At 36.7% G+C, this 18,779-nt stretch overlaps 4 protein-coding genes across 4 annotated transcripts in view; 3 read left to right on the plus strand and 1 right to left on the minus strand.

Annotated features, from left to right (window-relative positions):
* Nucleotides 1-18,779, minus strand: part of LOC142338607 (selenoprotein S-like) — a 482,730-nt gene that overhangs the window by 74,614 nt on the left and 389,337 nt on the right. The gene's annotated exons all lie outside the window — the stretch shown is intronic.
* On the plus strand, nt 1,218-13,550 carry LOC142337821 (GPI ethanolamine phosphate transferase, stabilizing subunit-like). Its single transcript, XM_075387350.1, has 2 exons — nt 1,218-1,400; nt 12,926-13,550. The coding sequence occupies exons 1-2, from the start codon at nt 1,229-1,231 to the stop codon at nt 13,462-13,464; spliced, it is 711 nt and encodes a 236-aa protein (XP_075243465.1). The 5' UTR covers nt 1,218-1,228; the 3' UTR covers nt 13,465-13,550.
* Nucleotides 13,750-14,492, plus strand: LOC142337823 (bis(5'-adenosyl)-triphosphatase-like). The gene has a single exon (XM_075387353.1). It carries the CDS (start codon nt 13,793-13,795, stop codon nt 14,255-14,257), a length of 465 nt encoding a protein of 154 aa, XP_075243468.1. The 5' UTR covers nt 13,750-13,792; the 3' UTR covers nt 14,258-14,492.
* On the plus strand, nt 14,539-18,775 carry LOC142337822 (uncharacterized). The gene is made up of 4 exons (XM_075387351.1): nt 14,539-14,719; nt 15,021-15,233; nt 17,962-18,013; nt 18,561-18,775. Exons 1-4 carry the CDS (start codon nt 14,647-14,649, stop codon nt 18,694-18,696), a joined length of 474 nt encoding a protein of 157 aa, XP_075243466.1. The 5' UTR covers nt 14,539-14,646; the 3' UTR covers nt 18,697-18,775.

Here is an 18,779-nt window from a genome sequence, read left to right on the forward strand (position 1 = left end):
CAGCAAAAACGATTTTTTTTGGGAATTGGGTTTCAGACTTCACCCCGACGAGAGGATCTAGTTTTTTTTTCAGACGTCAAAAGCAGAAGTCCGCCCGAGGTCTCAGACGTTACCTCTGTTCCCCGGTTAGAGCCATCGAAAATCTCTACTTTTTTTCGACAAAATCCTCCAAAAAAATGATATTTGTCCCCCAAATAGACCGCGAAACTCACTCTATTGATCATTCTATGCTCCAGAAGATTGTCGCTTGATGTGTTCAGGACAATTTTGGTCGAGACCGAAGCTATATTGAACTCCAGACCACTAACGATTGTCGCTGACCTTCCAGAAAATGAAATGCCTCTCACGTCAAACCATTTTCTGATCAACAGACCGTTCAACTCTCTCACACCAGGAAAGTTCGACAGCCAAGAACCCGCCAGTTTCAAATCTTGGAAGAATGTGCAGCAAATGGTCAACCATTTCTGGAAACGACTCGTCAAGGAGTACCTTCCGATACTGTTAAAGAGGTCCAAATGGAGCGATAGTGACCAAACACCACTCAGAGTCAACGACATCGTTTGGATTCTGAAAGATATGACTGCACGTGGAATTTTGTCCCTTGGACGTGTTCTCGAAGTCTACCCTGGACGAGATGGACAACACCGTGTGGTGAAGGTGAAAAAGGCTTACGGCACGTACGTTCGCCCGGTCTCCGCGCTCGCACGCGTTTTGGCTGATTAGCCCATTTTTTCTTGACCGTTTTTCGAAACGGTTCTCTAGGCAACTTGGGTTACACCCTCTTCGACGATCTGGCCAACCGTCTGTGATGTGTTAGTTGGACTCCTCTTTCCCCTGGAGCATGTTGTGCAACAATCAAGTCAGAAGTGAAACTTGAAAAAACATTGACTTTTGTCCTTATCGCAACCAAAACGAGTTGGTTGTTCCCGCAACTTAAAACTGATATAAAAACTTTGTAAACTGTCTAGAACAATGTAATTGAATCCTTATCTACATTCTCTTACAGCAACATATATATATATATATATATATATATATATATATATATATACATATATACATATATATATATATATATATATATATATATATATAATATATATATAATGCATACGTAATATGAAGAGAAAGAAAATACTTACGCTCAAGTATTTGTCCAGTGCAAAGAAAGAATAAGGGAAACGCTTATGTAATTATTTAATTGATCTTCTTAGGTTTTAGTTACGTTATGCTTTGTGTGCACGTCATCGTTTTGCTGCTTTGTCCAATAGTACTTCTGCACATTTCTCCGCTATGTGGGTTGCCCTTTCCTTGGATAAAATATCCCAAGGAGACTGCTTACTTGTCTGCTAGTTTGAGTGCTCTGATGCAGTTGGCTTGTCTACAAAATTTGGTGCAAGGTTAGTTCTACTTTTATTATAATTGGAGGAAATCAACAGTTTCGTCCTCTCCATTGGCGCCTGAACATATGTGCCTTTTGAACTGGGCTCCAAATGTTTATAATGATTAATTGGTTTTTAATGTCTGTTAATTCTGTTAATGCACTACCTAATAGTTTTGTATTGAAAATTTAGGTATAATTACCATGATGGGGGTTTATAGGTTACATTACCACTATAGGGGTGTATAGGGGTTTTGGAAAAGAAATAATTGCAGTTAATTGGCGAGACTAAACGAGGAGCAATCAATTAATTTAATTGGCAGAACATAAAAATCAATTATTGCTCAATTAAATTTGCCGTTCTATCATTTATTCGTTTTGTAGATTTTGAAATTTTATCATGATTTACCAACATATGTACGCAAATGGTTACTTTATCTGAAGCATTCAATTAATCAAAGGCGAAAAGTTTTTCAACGCCAAAATCTATCAAATTACATAGATCTTTAGCGGAAATTTGTGATCTGGGAAAGTCGTGATCTGGAAAGTTGTGATCTCGGAAATTCGTGATCTGGTAGAATGTTTCAATTTTCTTCAATTATTGGGCTGTTAAAATAATTTTTCCAAATCCCCGAATGGGACGCACACTTATTAAATACACTTATTAAAGGGCACTTATTAAATAGATCTCTTGCAAGAACAACGTTGCGTCAGCCATTCCGTACTGAATGCAGGACGTGCATCTTCAGCAAGCAGCTCTAAACGGACTTCGATCGATGCTGATAAAAACGAGTATTATACGAAGATTTCTCAAACGAAACGGCAGCAAATTACGAACCACACGTGTATCGACAGCCAGGCTGCTCCTGTGGTCGTCGCAATTTTTATGACGTCAGAACCACTTCAAATCTGCTTTTTGTTCATTCGTTCATGCAATTTCAACTGAAGTGCGTGCGTGACGTCATTTTTCGCTCTTTGCGGAGCGAGTTCTTTGTTCATTTGCATGATTAAATTTTTGGTCACACTTGACAAAGAGATAAGGTCAAATGGGTGTGTGTCACTCTAAATGAAGGCTATTAGAGAGCAGCTAATACAGGCAGCAAAAACTTATACAGATTTTTAATCAAAATAGAACATATCAGCCTTCAACGAAAAGACAAATTTTTTTGGTCTGTCTTTTTTACTGTTTTTTTTGAAACTGCAGATCTACGAAGCTATTGCGGCTATTCTCTGGCAATCTGCCAGCTATGTTTGTTCTTTTTTGGCTTGGCACCAGTTCACCTTTCGTCAGGTTTCGTTGCCATTCAAGTCAAGGAAAGGAAAAAACACTAGCGCCTCCTCTGTTTTCCATTGTGTGGTTGTTTTGGCTGGCTTTAGGTCACCTATCGACAGGTTACCAAAACAAGCACCTTTCTAATTCCAGATCAAAAAAATTCTTGGAACAATATGTACAAAAGCATTTACTACCAACTTGAATCGAAAACAATTAAATACAGCAAATCATCAGTAACGGAAAAAGTGGGCAATCGAAAATGCAAAACGTGCACTAGCATAATTGGTAACAAGGTCAGTTTTTCATTATATTGCATGCGGAGAATGCCTTCACCTAACAAAAAGATGCACAAGTATGACACACGAAGCAATTATTGATGAGCTCAATAATAAATAACATCAGGCTTTGTCAAGATTGAGTGAACCTCAAGAAAAAAGATGAAATACTGTTGATTTTGTAAAGCTCGGAACGGAGTTGTTATCTCTGAATTCAAGGCACAGGTTGTTGCAATCAAAGCTGAGGTTCAGAATAGTAACCTTGCCATTAAAAAACCAGTTGGGTGAATTGAATGTTAATTGAAGCCAGTAATGTACAAACCACAGCGTCACCTCCAGAGTCAAAATCAGTACCAAGACCAGTGCCGAATAAAATACTTAAACTATAAGTTCGACGGTATTCGACTACGTGGTATCCCAGGGCTACAATCTAACAATAGACGGGACCGGTACGAGCATTACCTCAAGGATTGAAAGTCAGTTGCGCTGTCACAGACCTGAAGAGAATTTGAAAATTTACGCACGGAACAATTGCACCTTAGTAGTCAAACTAAATAGTGACTTTTCAAAGCGATTGATTTTGCTATCTCTTCGTAAGCTAAAAGGCTACGATGAACCCATATACATCAGCAAAGAACTAAACCCCGAAGAACAAGCGATTGGAATTGAATGCTTAGAAAATTGAGCCCTTCTCAAAAGCGGAATAGAGATGCAAAGGAACTAAGAATTAGAAACCTCCTCACTCTGCTACAATAAATTGAATTATGGGTGGTCGTACAAACCTCTGACTCAGTTTGACTAGCTAATCTAATTTTGAGTGTAATGACTTTCAATGTTGGAAATTTGATTGAATTTAGAGGAAGAATTAACTTTGCGAACTGATAAGTTGTGAGAACAATTTTGATATAATCTGTTTGATTGAGACTTGGTTGACTGATGATATACCTGATGCTCTGTTCTTGAAAGATTACAACATTCATCGAAACGACAGAGCAGTTCTCATCCACAAAACAGGGAGTGCTGCTCGTTGCAGTAACGAACATACCGGACAAAAGATTGAATTTAGAACCAGTAAACAAATATGTAGCCATAAAAGTTGAACTGGAAACTATCAATAGATATTTGTTCCTAAGACTACCCATTGCAGATGGAAGATCAAAATCTGTTGACACTCATTGGTTGCCTCGACAAGGTAAATGAGGAACACTGCAATCCAATAGTATTCACTGGAGTTATGAATTTTTAGAGCACAAATTGGACAGGTCTCACGTCAAATGACAAATATGAAAACGACGCATAAAATAAATCAGTTGAACTTCTCTGAAATGCTCAAGATAAGATGCAAAAGCAACTTGATATCTCTAACAAATCCAAACATGATTATCAACACAAATTAAGACAATGAGTTCAAGAGGTCATACAGCTCTGACCATCAAGCCAACATAGTATCATTGCAATGTGAAACCAAATGCGAAATACATCCAATAGGACTAAAATACGCTTTTAATAAAGTAAACTGGCAACAGCTAAACAATTCCATTTTAGTAAATCCATTCCCACTGTTTTGCTTCTGTAACGTTGACGAACTAATGAAATTGTTGTCAATGGCTTAAAAAATTGTTAAATGACAGTGTGCCTAAAACCACATCGTATAGATCTAAGTTGCCTCCATGGATAGAAAGCAATACCTCTCATCTCACGAAGAAACCCAACTATGAAGAGACAAACCGCAAAAAGGCCAAGTTTGGCAAAGCTAATAAATATCAAGAAAATGCAAAGTGATCTAAGTGAAACTGTAGCAGATCAAACGGAATTCGAAGAAAAAATCGTCCAATGATGTAAGTTTTGCGACTTCCAGAATGCACAAAATGTTCAATACACAAAAACAGCAGATTACCAGAAACGATTCAAGAAAGCAGATTACCAGAAACGATTCAAGAAAGAATTCAAGAAAGCGCTATCGAATTCAACCCAACTGTTTCAATAAAGTAATAATTGACGAAACAAAAATCAGACAAATCATTGAAAAACTAGATACAAACAAGGCATGCGATCCCGACAACGTGGGAAACCTTATCCTGAAAAAACTTCGAAACCTTTCGAAGTCACTCGTAATTGTTTTCAAAACTGCTCTCTTAAAGGGCGAATTTCCACCTTTTGGAAAACTTGTAAAGTAATCTTACAAATGTTTAAGGACAATGACAAAGCTAGCATAGAGCTTAATTGACCAATCAGCTTACTCTGCAGTATCTCAAAGTCCTAGAAAACTGATATTTGACGAATTCTAAAAAACTGTCAGAAGTTTGCACTACTGTCAAAATGGATTCAGACGAAAGCGATCTGTCATCACTCAAATGCTAGTCTTTCTTAGCATGCTCTATAACTACTACGATGGCAGCGAGAATGAACTGTGTTATACTAATGACTTTAAGAAAGCATTTGACAGCGTCTCTCATAAGCCACGGATAAATACAGCACAGGGTTTTAGTATTGATGAAAACTTTCTCAAAATAGTCTGAAGTTACTTGACAAACAACTGAGGTATCAAGCGGATTGCCACAAGGATGGTTACTTTGGCCTTCTATTTCTATTATTCATATTAATGATCTGCCGCAACAAGTTGAAAAGTGTGAACCATTTGGCTACGCTGACGATTATAAACTAATCACAACCGATCCAGCAGAACTCCACGACGATATTGACAGAATAGAAAAATATTGCACAGAGAACAAGATGAAATTAAACGAGAATAAATGTTATCTTTTACCTGTCAAAAATGAAAACAACTATGATCTTGTGCTAAACGGCAAACAACTCGAGTCAAAAATTGAACGGAAAAATTTGTGTGGTAATGTCAACCAAACTCAACTTGAAATCCTATTGTGAAAATCGGTTCACAAAAATCTGGAAAACGTACTATTTCTTGAAACAAAACGTCTCGGCCAAGTTCAATGTAAAAACAAATTTAAATGCATATGCGGGAAGCTTCTCAGTTCTGGTGTGCAAACAAAACTGAAATGAGGGATCTGGAAAAGGTTCAGCGAAAAGCTTAGAATTGGATTTTGATTGATTGGAGAACTGATTATAATACCAGACTGGAAAAGCTTAAGATCTAACCACTTTCAATGTATTTCGAACATAATGACGTCCTTCTTTTGCTCTCTTTTCTTAAAGGGAATTCTGATATTGGTCTACCAATTAGAGTAAATTCAGAGGAAATTGCTTTGATGAAAACGAGACAAGAGAATTTTATAGAAATAAAAAAACAGACACAAAGGGCTGACGAGAACTTCTGGACAAAATTCAGCCGTCTTTGAAACGTAGTTTCTAAACAGACATCTACATTAATAAGCAAAGTCAACAAATCTCATTTAAGTACGATCTATTGGAATTACTTTATCAAGAATTACTCAGATGTAAATTCATGTTCGTTGACTTTCATGTGCTATTGCGGACATTGCAACCTAATCTAGAAAATCAACTTAGCTGTGAAGTGACGGGCCCAAGCCACGAATCACACTGAATCAAAGCCTAAACTTTTACTACACCATGTACTGCACCCCAGCCCCAGTACTTTTTATATATCCGTTGAACCTTCAATTACAGAGTTAATAATTCAATTAAAATTTAGGGGGCCAGAAAACAAACATTGATCGATTTTGTTTATTTCATGTTAATTTCTCTGGTGGTCGTTCCACCCTTGCAAAAAAAATTAACAATGTTTATTTTTTCTATGTTTTTATCGCTCTCGAACAAGGTTTGAGGCAATTAGTGTAAACGTGTTGATCTTTTTAATGCAAATTAGTTGCTTGACCGTTTCGGCGCCCTTGTTCTAGAACTTTCTTCGACTTCTCGTCTCAAGTGACTTTTGCACGTTTTCTTCCATCATTTTGAATGTTATCTGTTGCTAGTATAAAAGAGATTGTGAGTGGCTGAGGATCAAAGCAGTTGAAGAGCACCCTATGAGTTTAAAGTTTATGTACCAATTTAAAAAAATTTCGACGGTACACCCGCAAAATTAAATTACCGCATACCGTTCGAGAGCTTTTCATCCCACATCAGGCTTTTTTGGTTTTTATAATGAAAAGAAAGCTGCAATGACATCATTTTCTTGTATAGTAATAGTAGTTGTAGTAGTAGTAGTGAAATACTCAATTACGGGTTTAAGGAAGAACAATTCCTTTAGTCTTGCACTGGCAACATGGATTAAGACGAAAGCGATCTGTCATCACTCAAATGCTGGTCTTTCATAACAAGCTCTATAACAACATCGACGGCAGCGAGAATGAACTTTAGGTGCTATACTTAGACTTTAAGAAAGCATTCGACAGCGTCCCCGTAGGCCACTGATAATTAAAGTACATACATGGTTTTGGTATCAGAGGAAACTTTCTATAAATTCTCAAGTTACTTGACAAACAGAAAGCAATATGTAAGAATTATTGACGAGTTACGCTGACGATTATAAACATGTCACAACCGATCCAGCAGAACCCCAAGACGATATTGACAGAATAGAAAAATGGTGCAAAGAGAACAAGATGAAGTTAAACGAGAACAAATGTAGTCTTTTACCTATCAAAAATGAAAACAACTATAATGTTATGCTGAACGGCAATTAACTCGAATTAAAAGTGAACAGAAAAATTTAGGCGTGGTAATATCAACCAAACTCACCTGGAACGCAGTCTGATAAACGTATATTGAAAGCACTTTAGGAATATCAGAAAACTTCCTTTTTTCGCGTAATGATTGAAATTGCCGTAAAAGTGTCAGGCACGTTGACAGCTACACTTATCGATTTTTTTTAGAAGAAAGAACTTAATATTAAAGAAATATCTATCCTTAAAGTCCCTCCTCAGAAAATTTGGAGCCAGTGAAGACCAAAGTTAACATCACTTTGGCTTAGATCGGTGACATGAAGACTTTTAGACCACATGGCATCATAATCATTTACAAGTTAACAGCAATTTAGGAACTCAAAATTTACTACCAAAAAAATTTCCAAAAAAGGAAAAGTGGCATCATCGGCGCTGTGCATAAAAGGTTGGATGCGCAATTAATTTAAAGTTTCTCGTATCGCCAGGCTAGATTTTGATACCAAATGCAAACATTATACAAACATGTTGTTCAGCACATGTTTGAATACCAGCATGATTTTATTTGAAAAGATCTATCTTGGACAATATGGTCATTCTCCTTCGGAAAAAGCATCCACCACTTGACAAAGGCAGCTCAAACAGCGTTTCCGTTTTGCCTCGGATTTTTCCAAGGCGTTTAATTAAGTTCAAATCCGCACGATGGAGTGTAATAAAAAAGTAAGGTTTTCGAAACGAATAACTGATGACCCTAGGATCAACAATCAAGATGTTGGAAGCTGAATTCCCTCGTGAGAAGAACTACCTTTTTCTAACGAGAGGTGTAACACAAATCTATCCTGATGTTGTTTTTTTCCGACTTTTTATAAAAGCTTTTCTATAAGAGTTGCGCGATGTACTGGTCTTTGTTGACTCATTTATTTTCACAGATCGTCTAAAAGCGTTCTCTGATAGCGCATCTAGCTCAATGATCTTCACAGATCTAAACTCGAGTTCAAATTGGTCAATGGCAACGTTCTGGAACTTGCCCTTGCCAATTGAGCTCAACTGATGTTTGGAAACGAGTCGCTCTCTTTGAACATGAGAGCTTAAAAAAGTAACCTAAGTTAAGGACCCTGGCATTACCGTTTCCAATTATCGCAATTGGACAAGTTGAATTAACAATAGGTTGAAGAGATCGAATAGAGTTCTCTATTCACTCATATTTCAACATGGAAACTTGACAACTGTCAAACTTGGCCTTTTGCGAGTGACCTCATCTTACCAGTTATGATGTACGGGTTTGAAAATATCGATAACGGCAGTAAAAGATCCCAAGAAGAGCTTAAAAAGTGGGGTTCGTGAAAAACCAACTGATCGCGAAAGCCCGTATGCTCAACAATTGTGACCACTACCTTCTTTTATGCAATTCATCGGTGTTCTGTTACTGCCGTCTTCTGAATTTCTGCTAAGCTCAACAGTGAGGGGACTCCAACGCCCAGAAGATCGATCAAATAAAATAAACCAAAGGTTTACTTTGTTACTCTGATATTTCCCCTGTTCCTCTCTTGTCTGCTGTTGCAAATTAGATTGCCTTGAGTTAAGTTAATTCACAATGAGGCTCGTAATATCAATTCTAGTTATATGGATAACAAATGTATGGATATTACCTGCACATCAATGGAAAGTACAAACATAAGACAATTTATAATAGTTACTAAAATAATAATAGCAATATCCGTGGTTCACTTCCCAAATGAAATAAATCAAAAACGCTCTCAGTATCTCAACTGGTATTGCAATTACAAACTTCCAGTTTTCAGTCCCACTTCCAATCTCTTCTCTGCTTCTTTGCACTTTCTTTTAACGTTTAGTCCAACTAAACCACATACTTTCTCTCGCATGTGCGAAAATCTCTATGCCCAGCTTCTGCTGTGACTAAACAAATCTTTCCACCTTCTCTCATCTATCTGCGTGTCACTTCAATTTATACTCAACTAATACGCTCTTATCTTCAGCAAACAAACCTTAATCTCTTCAGTAAACATTGCAACTTACACTTGAAATCTGTCTTATTCTGTTGGAAGGCTTTGTTTGCTATGCAAACAAATCAATATCAAATTATGCTCCGTCATTCAACGGTTACCAACCATTGTTCAATTTTCTCCTTAAGTATACGACCTTTTGACTCTTATGTAAACGAATCCACTCCGCTTTATCTCATATATGCACTTGACATGTCAATCAGTGTTTGCTTAGTAAACATTGAACATTGCTCTGAAAAGTTCTTATGCCTCCATTTCCGCTATCAAATTAACTAGCTGCAATCAATCCCTGTCAAAAGTCATTAACTAGCTGCAATCAATCCCTGTCAAAAATCATGTGATTGATAAATAATTAAACATATTCCCAAAGCTAAGAGCAATTGTTATTCTGAGTTTTTACAACATTTCATGCAATTCCCCAGTTAAAATGTGGGGAAATGTCTAATATTCCTAAATGCCCACAATTTGATCTCTAGCGTCACTTAGGGGTCAATAGTCAAAGATGAAGGGTCAATTTGGTAAAAATAACTATCGTCACGGAAAGTTCTCTCACAGTTGCACCTACCTACAAAATTTCTTGACGTAACTCCCACTCGAACTCGAGCAATGACCGCGCACAATTTTCAACGACCTCCCCGATGACCCCAAAATTTCAAGCTTAATAACCGCGAAGTAGTGGTCAAATCGTGTTCGGGTAAATATTTAGTAAATATAGGGTGCCACCAACTTGCTTGTCAAGTTTCATGACCAACGGATCAGCCGTTGCGATTCGTCTGATATTTGAAAATTTGTAACGAGTCGCGGGTGCCGAAACCCGAAAAATCAGAGTTCGTCAAAATTGACCGGGGTCGGTATTTTTCGTCACTAACTGTCTCAGGTTATCATATTTTTACCATTCCGAAGTCATTCGCCCGCTCAAAAAGGCCAATTTCCTGTTTTCGGCACTCGGGTTATGTCGAAGCACCGACTTCCGGTCTCACCCAGAAGTTAAAAATAGCACCAATAGAAAGCCCTTGAAAAGTTACTCTAACCCTCCAAAAATCATAAGGCTGCTACCAATACTCCACGAGCAATTCAAATTTCACGTCCCGCAGCACCGGCGTGTGCTAGTCCCGTGCAGGTTGATGGGGGTCTAATCTGACATTAAAATCGGATTTCCTCGTACCCAAATTTGTCTATCCCCAATTTTCAGGTCAATTTGACTGCAATTTTTTTGCGAAATTGCTAATTCCGTTTCAATGTTGACTATTTTTTAGTGAAAACTGCCTATTCTTATTGCAAAATGGTAATAAATTTTCCACAATTTCCTAAACCCTCCCCATAATCATCTGATACATTACTCTGGACTTAATACCCATTGCAACCCTTAACTAGCCTTATATCATACTCAAACAGTCATTTTTCCATCGAAAATATCGAAAACCTTCAAATCACACTTTCCGGTGCTAATAGCTCGGTGTCAGGTAGTCGGACTGGCACAAAAAGTATACCAGCCTGAGAGGACCATTGGGTGTAGCTGACATTAAAATTTGGTAAAGGTTCGCTGAATATAACCTGCAAGGGGGGCGGTTTAGATCTGCTGGGTGGTATTTTGAAAAACTAATAAATTGCCTTTTTTATTTAAACTAAATCAACAAAACTTTACTTACTCAGATCGAAAAGGTGTAACCGGCCGCGCATCCATTTTACATATGGACAATCATTAGGGGAACATCCCAACAAATTTTCAGAGTCCAATGATGAGTCTAACTATGATGAGTTGAGCTTTACCTGGTTTTGGTTGCCCATTATTTTGCAAATTCGAACTTGCACTTTTATTGCCTTCAAATTGAGATTCCAATTCTGTTCAAAGTATCTAGTTCACTTCAAATGTTCGCTCTCTAGTTTTCTTCTAAATTTAAATAATTCATTTCAACTTTGGCCTGATGCACAAATACAACTTTGCTAATTCAACCAAATAATTTGACAGCTCGATATGCTTTTATTCATGAATTTGTTTGAGATATATCACTCAACTCCCCTCTCTGGCGCGTTTGAAACAATAATTCTTTAAGAAAGAACGCTTATTTCAAACACCTAATTAACTTGTCTAATTTGACCTAAATTATCTAACTTACAGTATCTTTTTATAAAAATTTCCTATGTTCTACAGTTACTGAGTGGACTTCTATTAGACCAACTACTCTAAAAAATCAAAAATTTAGGAAGTCAACTGAGCTGTTTGAAGTTCGTAAAAGCGAACTTAATGATTAGAATGAATCATGTTTGGGAAGAGAATAGTTTTGTTGGTCACGCTTGACTTTCCACTCTCAAATTGTCTTTTCCTCAAGTTAATCTTCGTTCACTTTAATTAGCTGAAGTGAGGTTAATTGAGGTTATCTTCACGTAATTAAAGGATTTTGAGGGAAGATTTACAGTGCATAGGTCTGAATCATTACAGACCTCGCAACAATTTTCAATTTTTATAGGTCTTATTCTTTTCATGTTTATCTTGAGACTACATGTCCATGAAACGATCGCGGCTTTTTTCTGGCAACCCACTTTTGAACAAAATGTGAAGCAATTATTGTAAACCTGTGTCTTTTTTGCGGGAAATTATTGCTTGACCGTTTTTCCACTTTTGTTCTAGAACTTTCTTTCGCTTTCAGGTGACTTTTTTTACGCTTGACTTTTGTGTTAATTTTTGTGTTAATTGCTCTCATTTTGAAATAAAGTTTGTTGCTGAAATAAAAGCGATTTAGAATTTTTTTCATTCCTATACTGCCCCCGCCTTTCGTTCGAAAGCAATTCTTCGCACGTTAATCGTTATGTTTTCCAATAGGAGCACAAATTCTTAAAACAATTTATATACGAGACAAATTGCGATGCGTAATAATCTGAAACATCAACGCAAATGATAAAAATACTCAATTTCAGTCTATTTAGTTTAGCTCTTCTTAGCAATTTTTGTCTTTTTTTAAATCAATTTTCATTCTGCAAATCTTAAAAGCTATGGCAGCTTTTTCTTTGTGAAGTTGTTTTACTTTTTTAATTACTTTTGCTGTAAAGTTTGCCAATAAATTTTCGCATACATTTGTCACTGAAAACTGCCTGCAAAGAAAATCCCAGTTTAAATGAAATGTTAGCTTTTAGTGAAGAGATTTCTGCCGGAGGTGGATTGAGATGGAACAGTCTAACACCACGCAGAGATTTGCTCGAGTCCTGTTTTTTTTCACTTATAGAATTTTCCTATTGGATAAATATTTTAAAGAAGCTTTTAAGATTCATTATCGTCTTAATAGATTCCAGGTATCATCCTTCATCGCAAGTAGACGAAAAATTTTTGCTGTAGATCATAGATTCGCTGCGCTTCTAATTGATGATGCTCTTTTTAGCTCAGTTTCGTGGACAGTCCGGCGGAGCTCCAGGATCAGCCAGTTTCTTTGGATCGGGGTTCAGACGGAAGAAACGGAACAACGACTTGCATCAATCTACAACTACGTATTCCTCATTTTTGAGATCATGTTTGTCATTCTGTATCGCAGTGTTTGGGTTCCACGTAACGGCCATCGCCTTTGGCGCGGAATTGCTAAACAATGCGGACTTGACTCTGGCTTGGGCAGTTCTCATGGCTACTTTAGCAATTTTGCCAACCATTTTACTTCAGGGATCTCATTTGGGTACTTTCATGCGAGTATTTTTCGTACGCGATTGGAGAAGTGTGAACGAAGTGCTATGTTTCTACACAGCTGTTTGTGTCTGTGTGTTCTCGTGGCTGTTTGCAGTACCTATTCCATTAGATTGGGACACATCATGGCAACCATGGCCCAGAACTTGTCTTTTAGGGGCCTATGTTGGCTACATCGTTGGACTGACGACCTTTTCGAAAGCATATAGACATCTCAATGGTTATAGCTATAAATTTAATGCTTAGATTTTTATAAACACTTTCCTTCAACTTACGTTTTTTCATGTTTCCTTTAAAACTTTGTTTAGTTTGTAATTTATTTGTATCATTTTTTTTCTTATATTTGGCCCAGATGCTGATTTGCTTAGCAGTGTTAAAAATGATCAGATGAAGATAACAATATGACTCATTCATCATCATTAGAACCTCGATTTTACATCCCCAAAGTGTTAGATCATATTCCGTGCAAACCCACTGGCAATCTTCTGAGCTCTTGATTTACGTATATGATCTAAGTATAATTATGTAACCAATTATAGCCTAATATGTAGAGTTATAATTTCAGAGTAGTGTTATGAGCAGCAAGTTCGGTCATGTCGTGATTACGTCATCCTGTATATTCTGCCGATCTGCTCTATCCTACGCCTTCGTGAACAAAAAGCCCATTGTACCTGGTCATGTTCTAATTGCCTCCGACCGGGAAGCCCGAAGGTTTCAAGACCTCACACCCGAAGAAGTGTCCGATCTGTTCAAACTTGTTCACAGAATTTCGCCTGTGATTGAGAAAGTGTTCAGCGCATCGGCTTTGACAATCGCTATTCAAGATGGAAAAGATGCTGGCCAAACTATCGAACACGTACACGTGCACTTAGTGCCAAGAAAAGCGGGGGACCCTTTACAAGATGATAGAATATATGAAGTGTTGCAAACACATGAAAAAAAGGAGGATATAAAATGGAGGACAGATTCCGAAATGGAGATCGAAGCGACAATGCTAAAAGCGTATTTTGAAGAAAATGATGACGAATATCAACAGTGACCTGAAAACTGGAAAAGTTTTGCAACTATTGAAACGAAGACTACTATTCTGTATATAAAACAAATAGCCGCTCTTTTTATCAGTACATGGTTTTATCCGTCGTTTAATATTCTCTCATTAATCTGCCATATCTGTGTTTGCTGCAATAATAGAAATAGAAGCTATTGGAATTAGTAAAATATCGACCATTTGTTGAACCATATGTGGTGTGGAGTATATTTATTTATAAAATTTACTTAAACTTGCCCTGTACCAAAAATAGATATTCCATTTATGTTTATTTTGTTTTCTTTCAGATTGTGAAATGTTTTTCCATGGTAATACGCCTCACTGTTAATGTCAGTGACATCTGCATATGATCAATTGCAGAGTCTTACGAGAGGTGTGTTATGAACTGGAGCCGGTTTGAGAGTAGCAAGGTCAACACACGAGCACCTGGTTCCTGCAAAAAATGTGGATATGGTACGCTTTTCTCAATGATTGCTACTTTGAGTTAAAAAGTACTACTTTTGAATCCTAGTTTTTGGATATTGCTGGGGCCGAAAAGCAACAACAGTATGCGGAAATTTTCAGCCTAAGCCTGTTTTAATTTGAAGTAAACAACAAAGACGCGATGAAATGAAGATTGTGATGATCGAAATGAGAACATAAGATGTAGACGCAGCAAGTGTTTAAGTTAAAAGACAGGTTTTATGATTAGGACAAATTTTGGGTTGCTTCAACTTAGAAGAATGGTTAAATGACATGTGAATACTTGTTTCAGCTGGACACCTCGCATACCAATGTTTCAATACTGTCCAGTTTCAACCTCTCAAAAAGCCAACAGAAACAACCAAATTGCAAAAAGTTGGCCAGCATAACCAAATTATTCTAGATGTGAGCAGCACTAGCAGTGATTCTAATTCAGCTGAAAGTGATCATTTCACGCCTCTACAGAAGTTGAATCAGGAAGAAAGTTCAAAGAAGAAAAAGAAAAGTAAGAATTCAAATTGTTTGAGTTTCAAATTGATATGATCTCAAAGAAACTGCGATCTAGGCTCATTACGGTAGGTAGTATCCGTTCCTTTTTGGCGATGTTTGAGATCACAACATGTCTCAGTTCAATCTAAATTCATCATAATCTTTGAATTTGGACTGAATACTATTCTCCGCTGCGATACTGAAGGTTCGTTTTATAGATATGTGAAAACAAGGTAAGAAGTATCTGAGGCTAGATATAGATTATCTGTCCTGGTTTCTGTTTGGGAATGAGTTTGAAGTTTGCGACCATTATTTGTGTCTGATAGGTTTGAAATGGTTTTGCCTGAGTTTCTAGGCAGTTTAATCGTTTTTGGCGTTTAGGTACCCTGCCTATGCATATTAGGCTCAACATAGAGTCGCGATTTTAGCCATGCAGAAGCACATTTTTTGTGCCAAAAAGACCATTGCAAAGTAATTTTTAGTGTTGAAAATGGAAATTCCTTTGAAATCTATTTCTCTACTTTCCCCGCCTTTGTTCGTTTTCATCTATTTTTTATCTAGGGGGACAGGATATTAGGCAAAAATTGGATACGGTAAACTCGTTTTTTGTATCCATGAGTGCAAAATTGTGAACTAAAGTTTTGTGGAAATTAAGCTAATTAAGTCAATTAAAGCACTTAACACGGTGATTCAAAATCCACTTGACACTATAACGTACTCAAAAGTCCCTAACAATTGTCGTTACATCAAACTAGCAAGTAAGTGCATGTAAAATATACCATTTTTGCCAACTATTTTGCCCATCGCTAACACGTGGGCAAATGTATTTGGGGAAAAATACGGAGGGAAGAGTTGGAAAATAGTTAAGAAATTGATTGCTTTATTTTGAATAGTTTAGAGTTATGGGGCGTTGGAAAATTCGAGAAAAATGTCAAAAATGCTGCACTTGCTCAATATTACACTGCAATATTGTAAGTTTGTTTTTTGTGAGCCATTATCGTTTAGACAAGTGCTACGGGCTTTTGAGTACTTTTTAGCGTCACGTGGTGACGCCTTTAAGTTTTTTTGGTATTCGCCTAATGCCAATAAAACTTAAGCTCAAAGTTTTTGCCTAATGGCTGCAAAATTGTTTTCACCTGATCGAGTTTTGCCTTATATCCACCGCTTATTCACCTTCTTTTTTCATGCTGAAACAATAAAATAAAGGGAAAACGAGTAGGTTTAAGACGTGTATTTTCTCAGAGCAAAGTGAGTTTTTGAGTTTATAAGATCTTTAGAATTTCTGTGTTCTCGAGCAAATAGTTTTCAAAACTATCCCTAGGCAATTCAATTTCTTGTGCTTAACTGCTCTGAAGCGTTTAAGTCTGTAGCAATTAGTTTAGTTTTGCTGGTCTTCTTGAATGCAATTTTTTGTACTGTAGATCTTAAATTATTAGGCGTCAGTTTACTACTAAAATTCAAATTTTAGTTTTTACTCAATAACGTGCTATATAATTACAAATAGATTGCAAGTACGGGCAATGAAAGATTGGGGAGGAGGGTGAAACGGAATAGATGCCGCTCTTCTCTGATTTGTAATTCAGGACTTGTTCCGCTATGTTATTCAACTCACTTTACAGTTGGTTCTGTAAATTTTTGTTCCGTCACCTTGTGTTTTACACATACCCAAAAAGTAGACCAATTTTTAAAATTCTGAAAAAATTCAGAATTTCTGAAAGTTCTCAATATATTTTTCGTTGTCCTTGGCTTTTGAGGAAAGGCATCCCTATAGGAGGAGATAATTGACATAATTGCGTTTTTAATAGCCGCTGTCATCCTCTGAAGGGCTATTATTTAGGCGCTCTCCTTTTTAAATTCGCTTTACCTTTTGATCATGTTTTTCGTTTTACATAGGTCACGATTTTCACGTTTGACTTCTGATTTACTTGACTCACTGTTTCAACTTAATGGATGTTAAATTATTTCACGCATTAAATTACGAAATGTGGCGAATACTGTCAGTCAAAAGAGCAAAATCAAAAGAGACCTGATAGATACCGGATAGACCGATAAAGCCCGGTCATTAAGTCATTGAGAGTTAGATTATCAAAGTTCATTAGAGTGTTTGCTAGCTGACATTGGTTTTAAGCTTATTAGCTTTCAATTTAGAAGCTGAATTAAATATGGTTTCAGAATCCATCTGAGACTGCACTCCAAATTAGAACAGTTTTTGGCACAGAAAAAAAAGGAAAAAATTCGGCCAATTTAATGCTTCTTCTCTTCAATTGTTTCAATCCCAATGTGCATCAAGCGCGTCATTTTTGGCGATCTGCCGGCTATCTTTTAATTACAGAACGAGAAATGATGACCGAGAGATGGGGTGAGAAAGAGAAAATATGAAGAACGATTTTGCGTTTCGGTATTATTGTGAACAAACTAATTAGAAAATGCTTTTTCGCAGATCGGACAACTGTAAATTTACTCCAAAAGAAATTGTCTAACTATATTGTTAATTTGTTATATTTGGGTTCAAAAAACCAAAACTAGTTCAAATCATATATGCAAATTGGGTTTTTTAATTATTCAAAAAGTAATGCGGCGTTTCAAGAGTTTGGTTTTGCTCAAAATTAATCCATTTCAACTTATTAGAAAAGTTAAGTGGATTGTATTAGGAAATTGACTGTGTTTTGATTACCGCTATTATAGTTGGGTATTTTCAAGTTTGTATCTGACATTTGCTAGGCAACATTGCTGTTCTATTTCAGAGAAACGACACAAGAAGAAAGATCGGAAACGTGCGGAAAATAAAATCGAAAGGTAGGAACATCATATCATTAAAAACTAATTCCGTAACTCAGAACCATGAGAATTAACTCTCATGACTTTCTTACTTTCGCTCTCTACGAAACTGGCTAACGGAAATGTTGTATATTAACACCTGTAGAATTGAATGTAATTGTAGTTGTCAGTTTAAATCGTGGAAGTGGTTACAAGCACGCCCGCTTATCAAGTTTGCAAATAAAATCAAGTTTCTCGCTCTAAAAAATGTATATGATTAAAATGTGGCCTTGTTATTTCTCAGCTTGTGCTTGGATACTTGAGTTTGTTTCAAAACATAAGGTTTCAAAACAGGGCCAAGAGATAAATTTTGGTAATTCCTAAATGATTAGAATGCTTATCGTGAAAGGTCCGATCCGACTTTAAAAATATTCTTTGCACGGTCTTTAATCGTACAAAGTCTTGTCAAGCAATGCATTATCTCGTGCGTGATCGATTATAAGTCAGTTTTGCCCGAAGTTTGTCAGGTCTTGTTCGATAAGGCTCTCGAATTATGAGGTTGAGTTTGATAATTTTTTTGCTTTAGGGCTTCTTCCGACAGCGAATCAGAGACCGAAACGAAGAAACGCAAACGAAAGAGAAAGAAAAAGTCAGCTGAAAGATCTTCAATTAAGAGCAAAAAGAGAAGAAAACATTCTTCATCTTCTAGCAGTTCTGACTAAATGTTTCTTCTAATTCTGTAACTGTCTTTGAACTTGTTTAATGTTTAGTAGATAATTGATGAACAATCTTGATAAATGATATA

Source organism: Convolutriloba macropyga, chromosome 4 (genome assembly GCF_964194025.1).
Source record: "Convolutriloba macropyga chromosome 4, txConMacr16.3, whole genome shotgun sequence".
Taxonomy (NCBI): Eukaryota; Metazoa; Xenacoelomorpha; order Acoela; family Convolutidae; genus Convolutriloba; species Convolutriloba macropyga.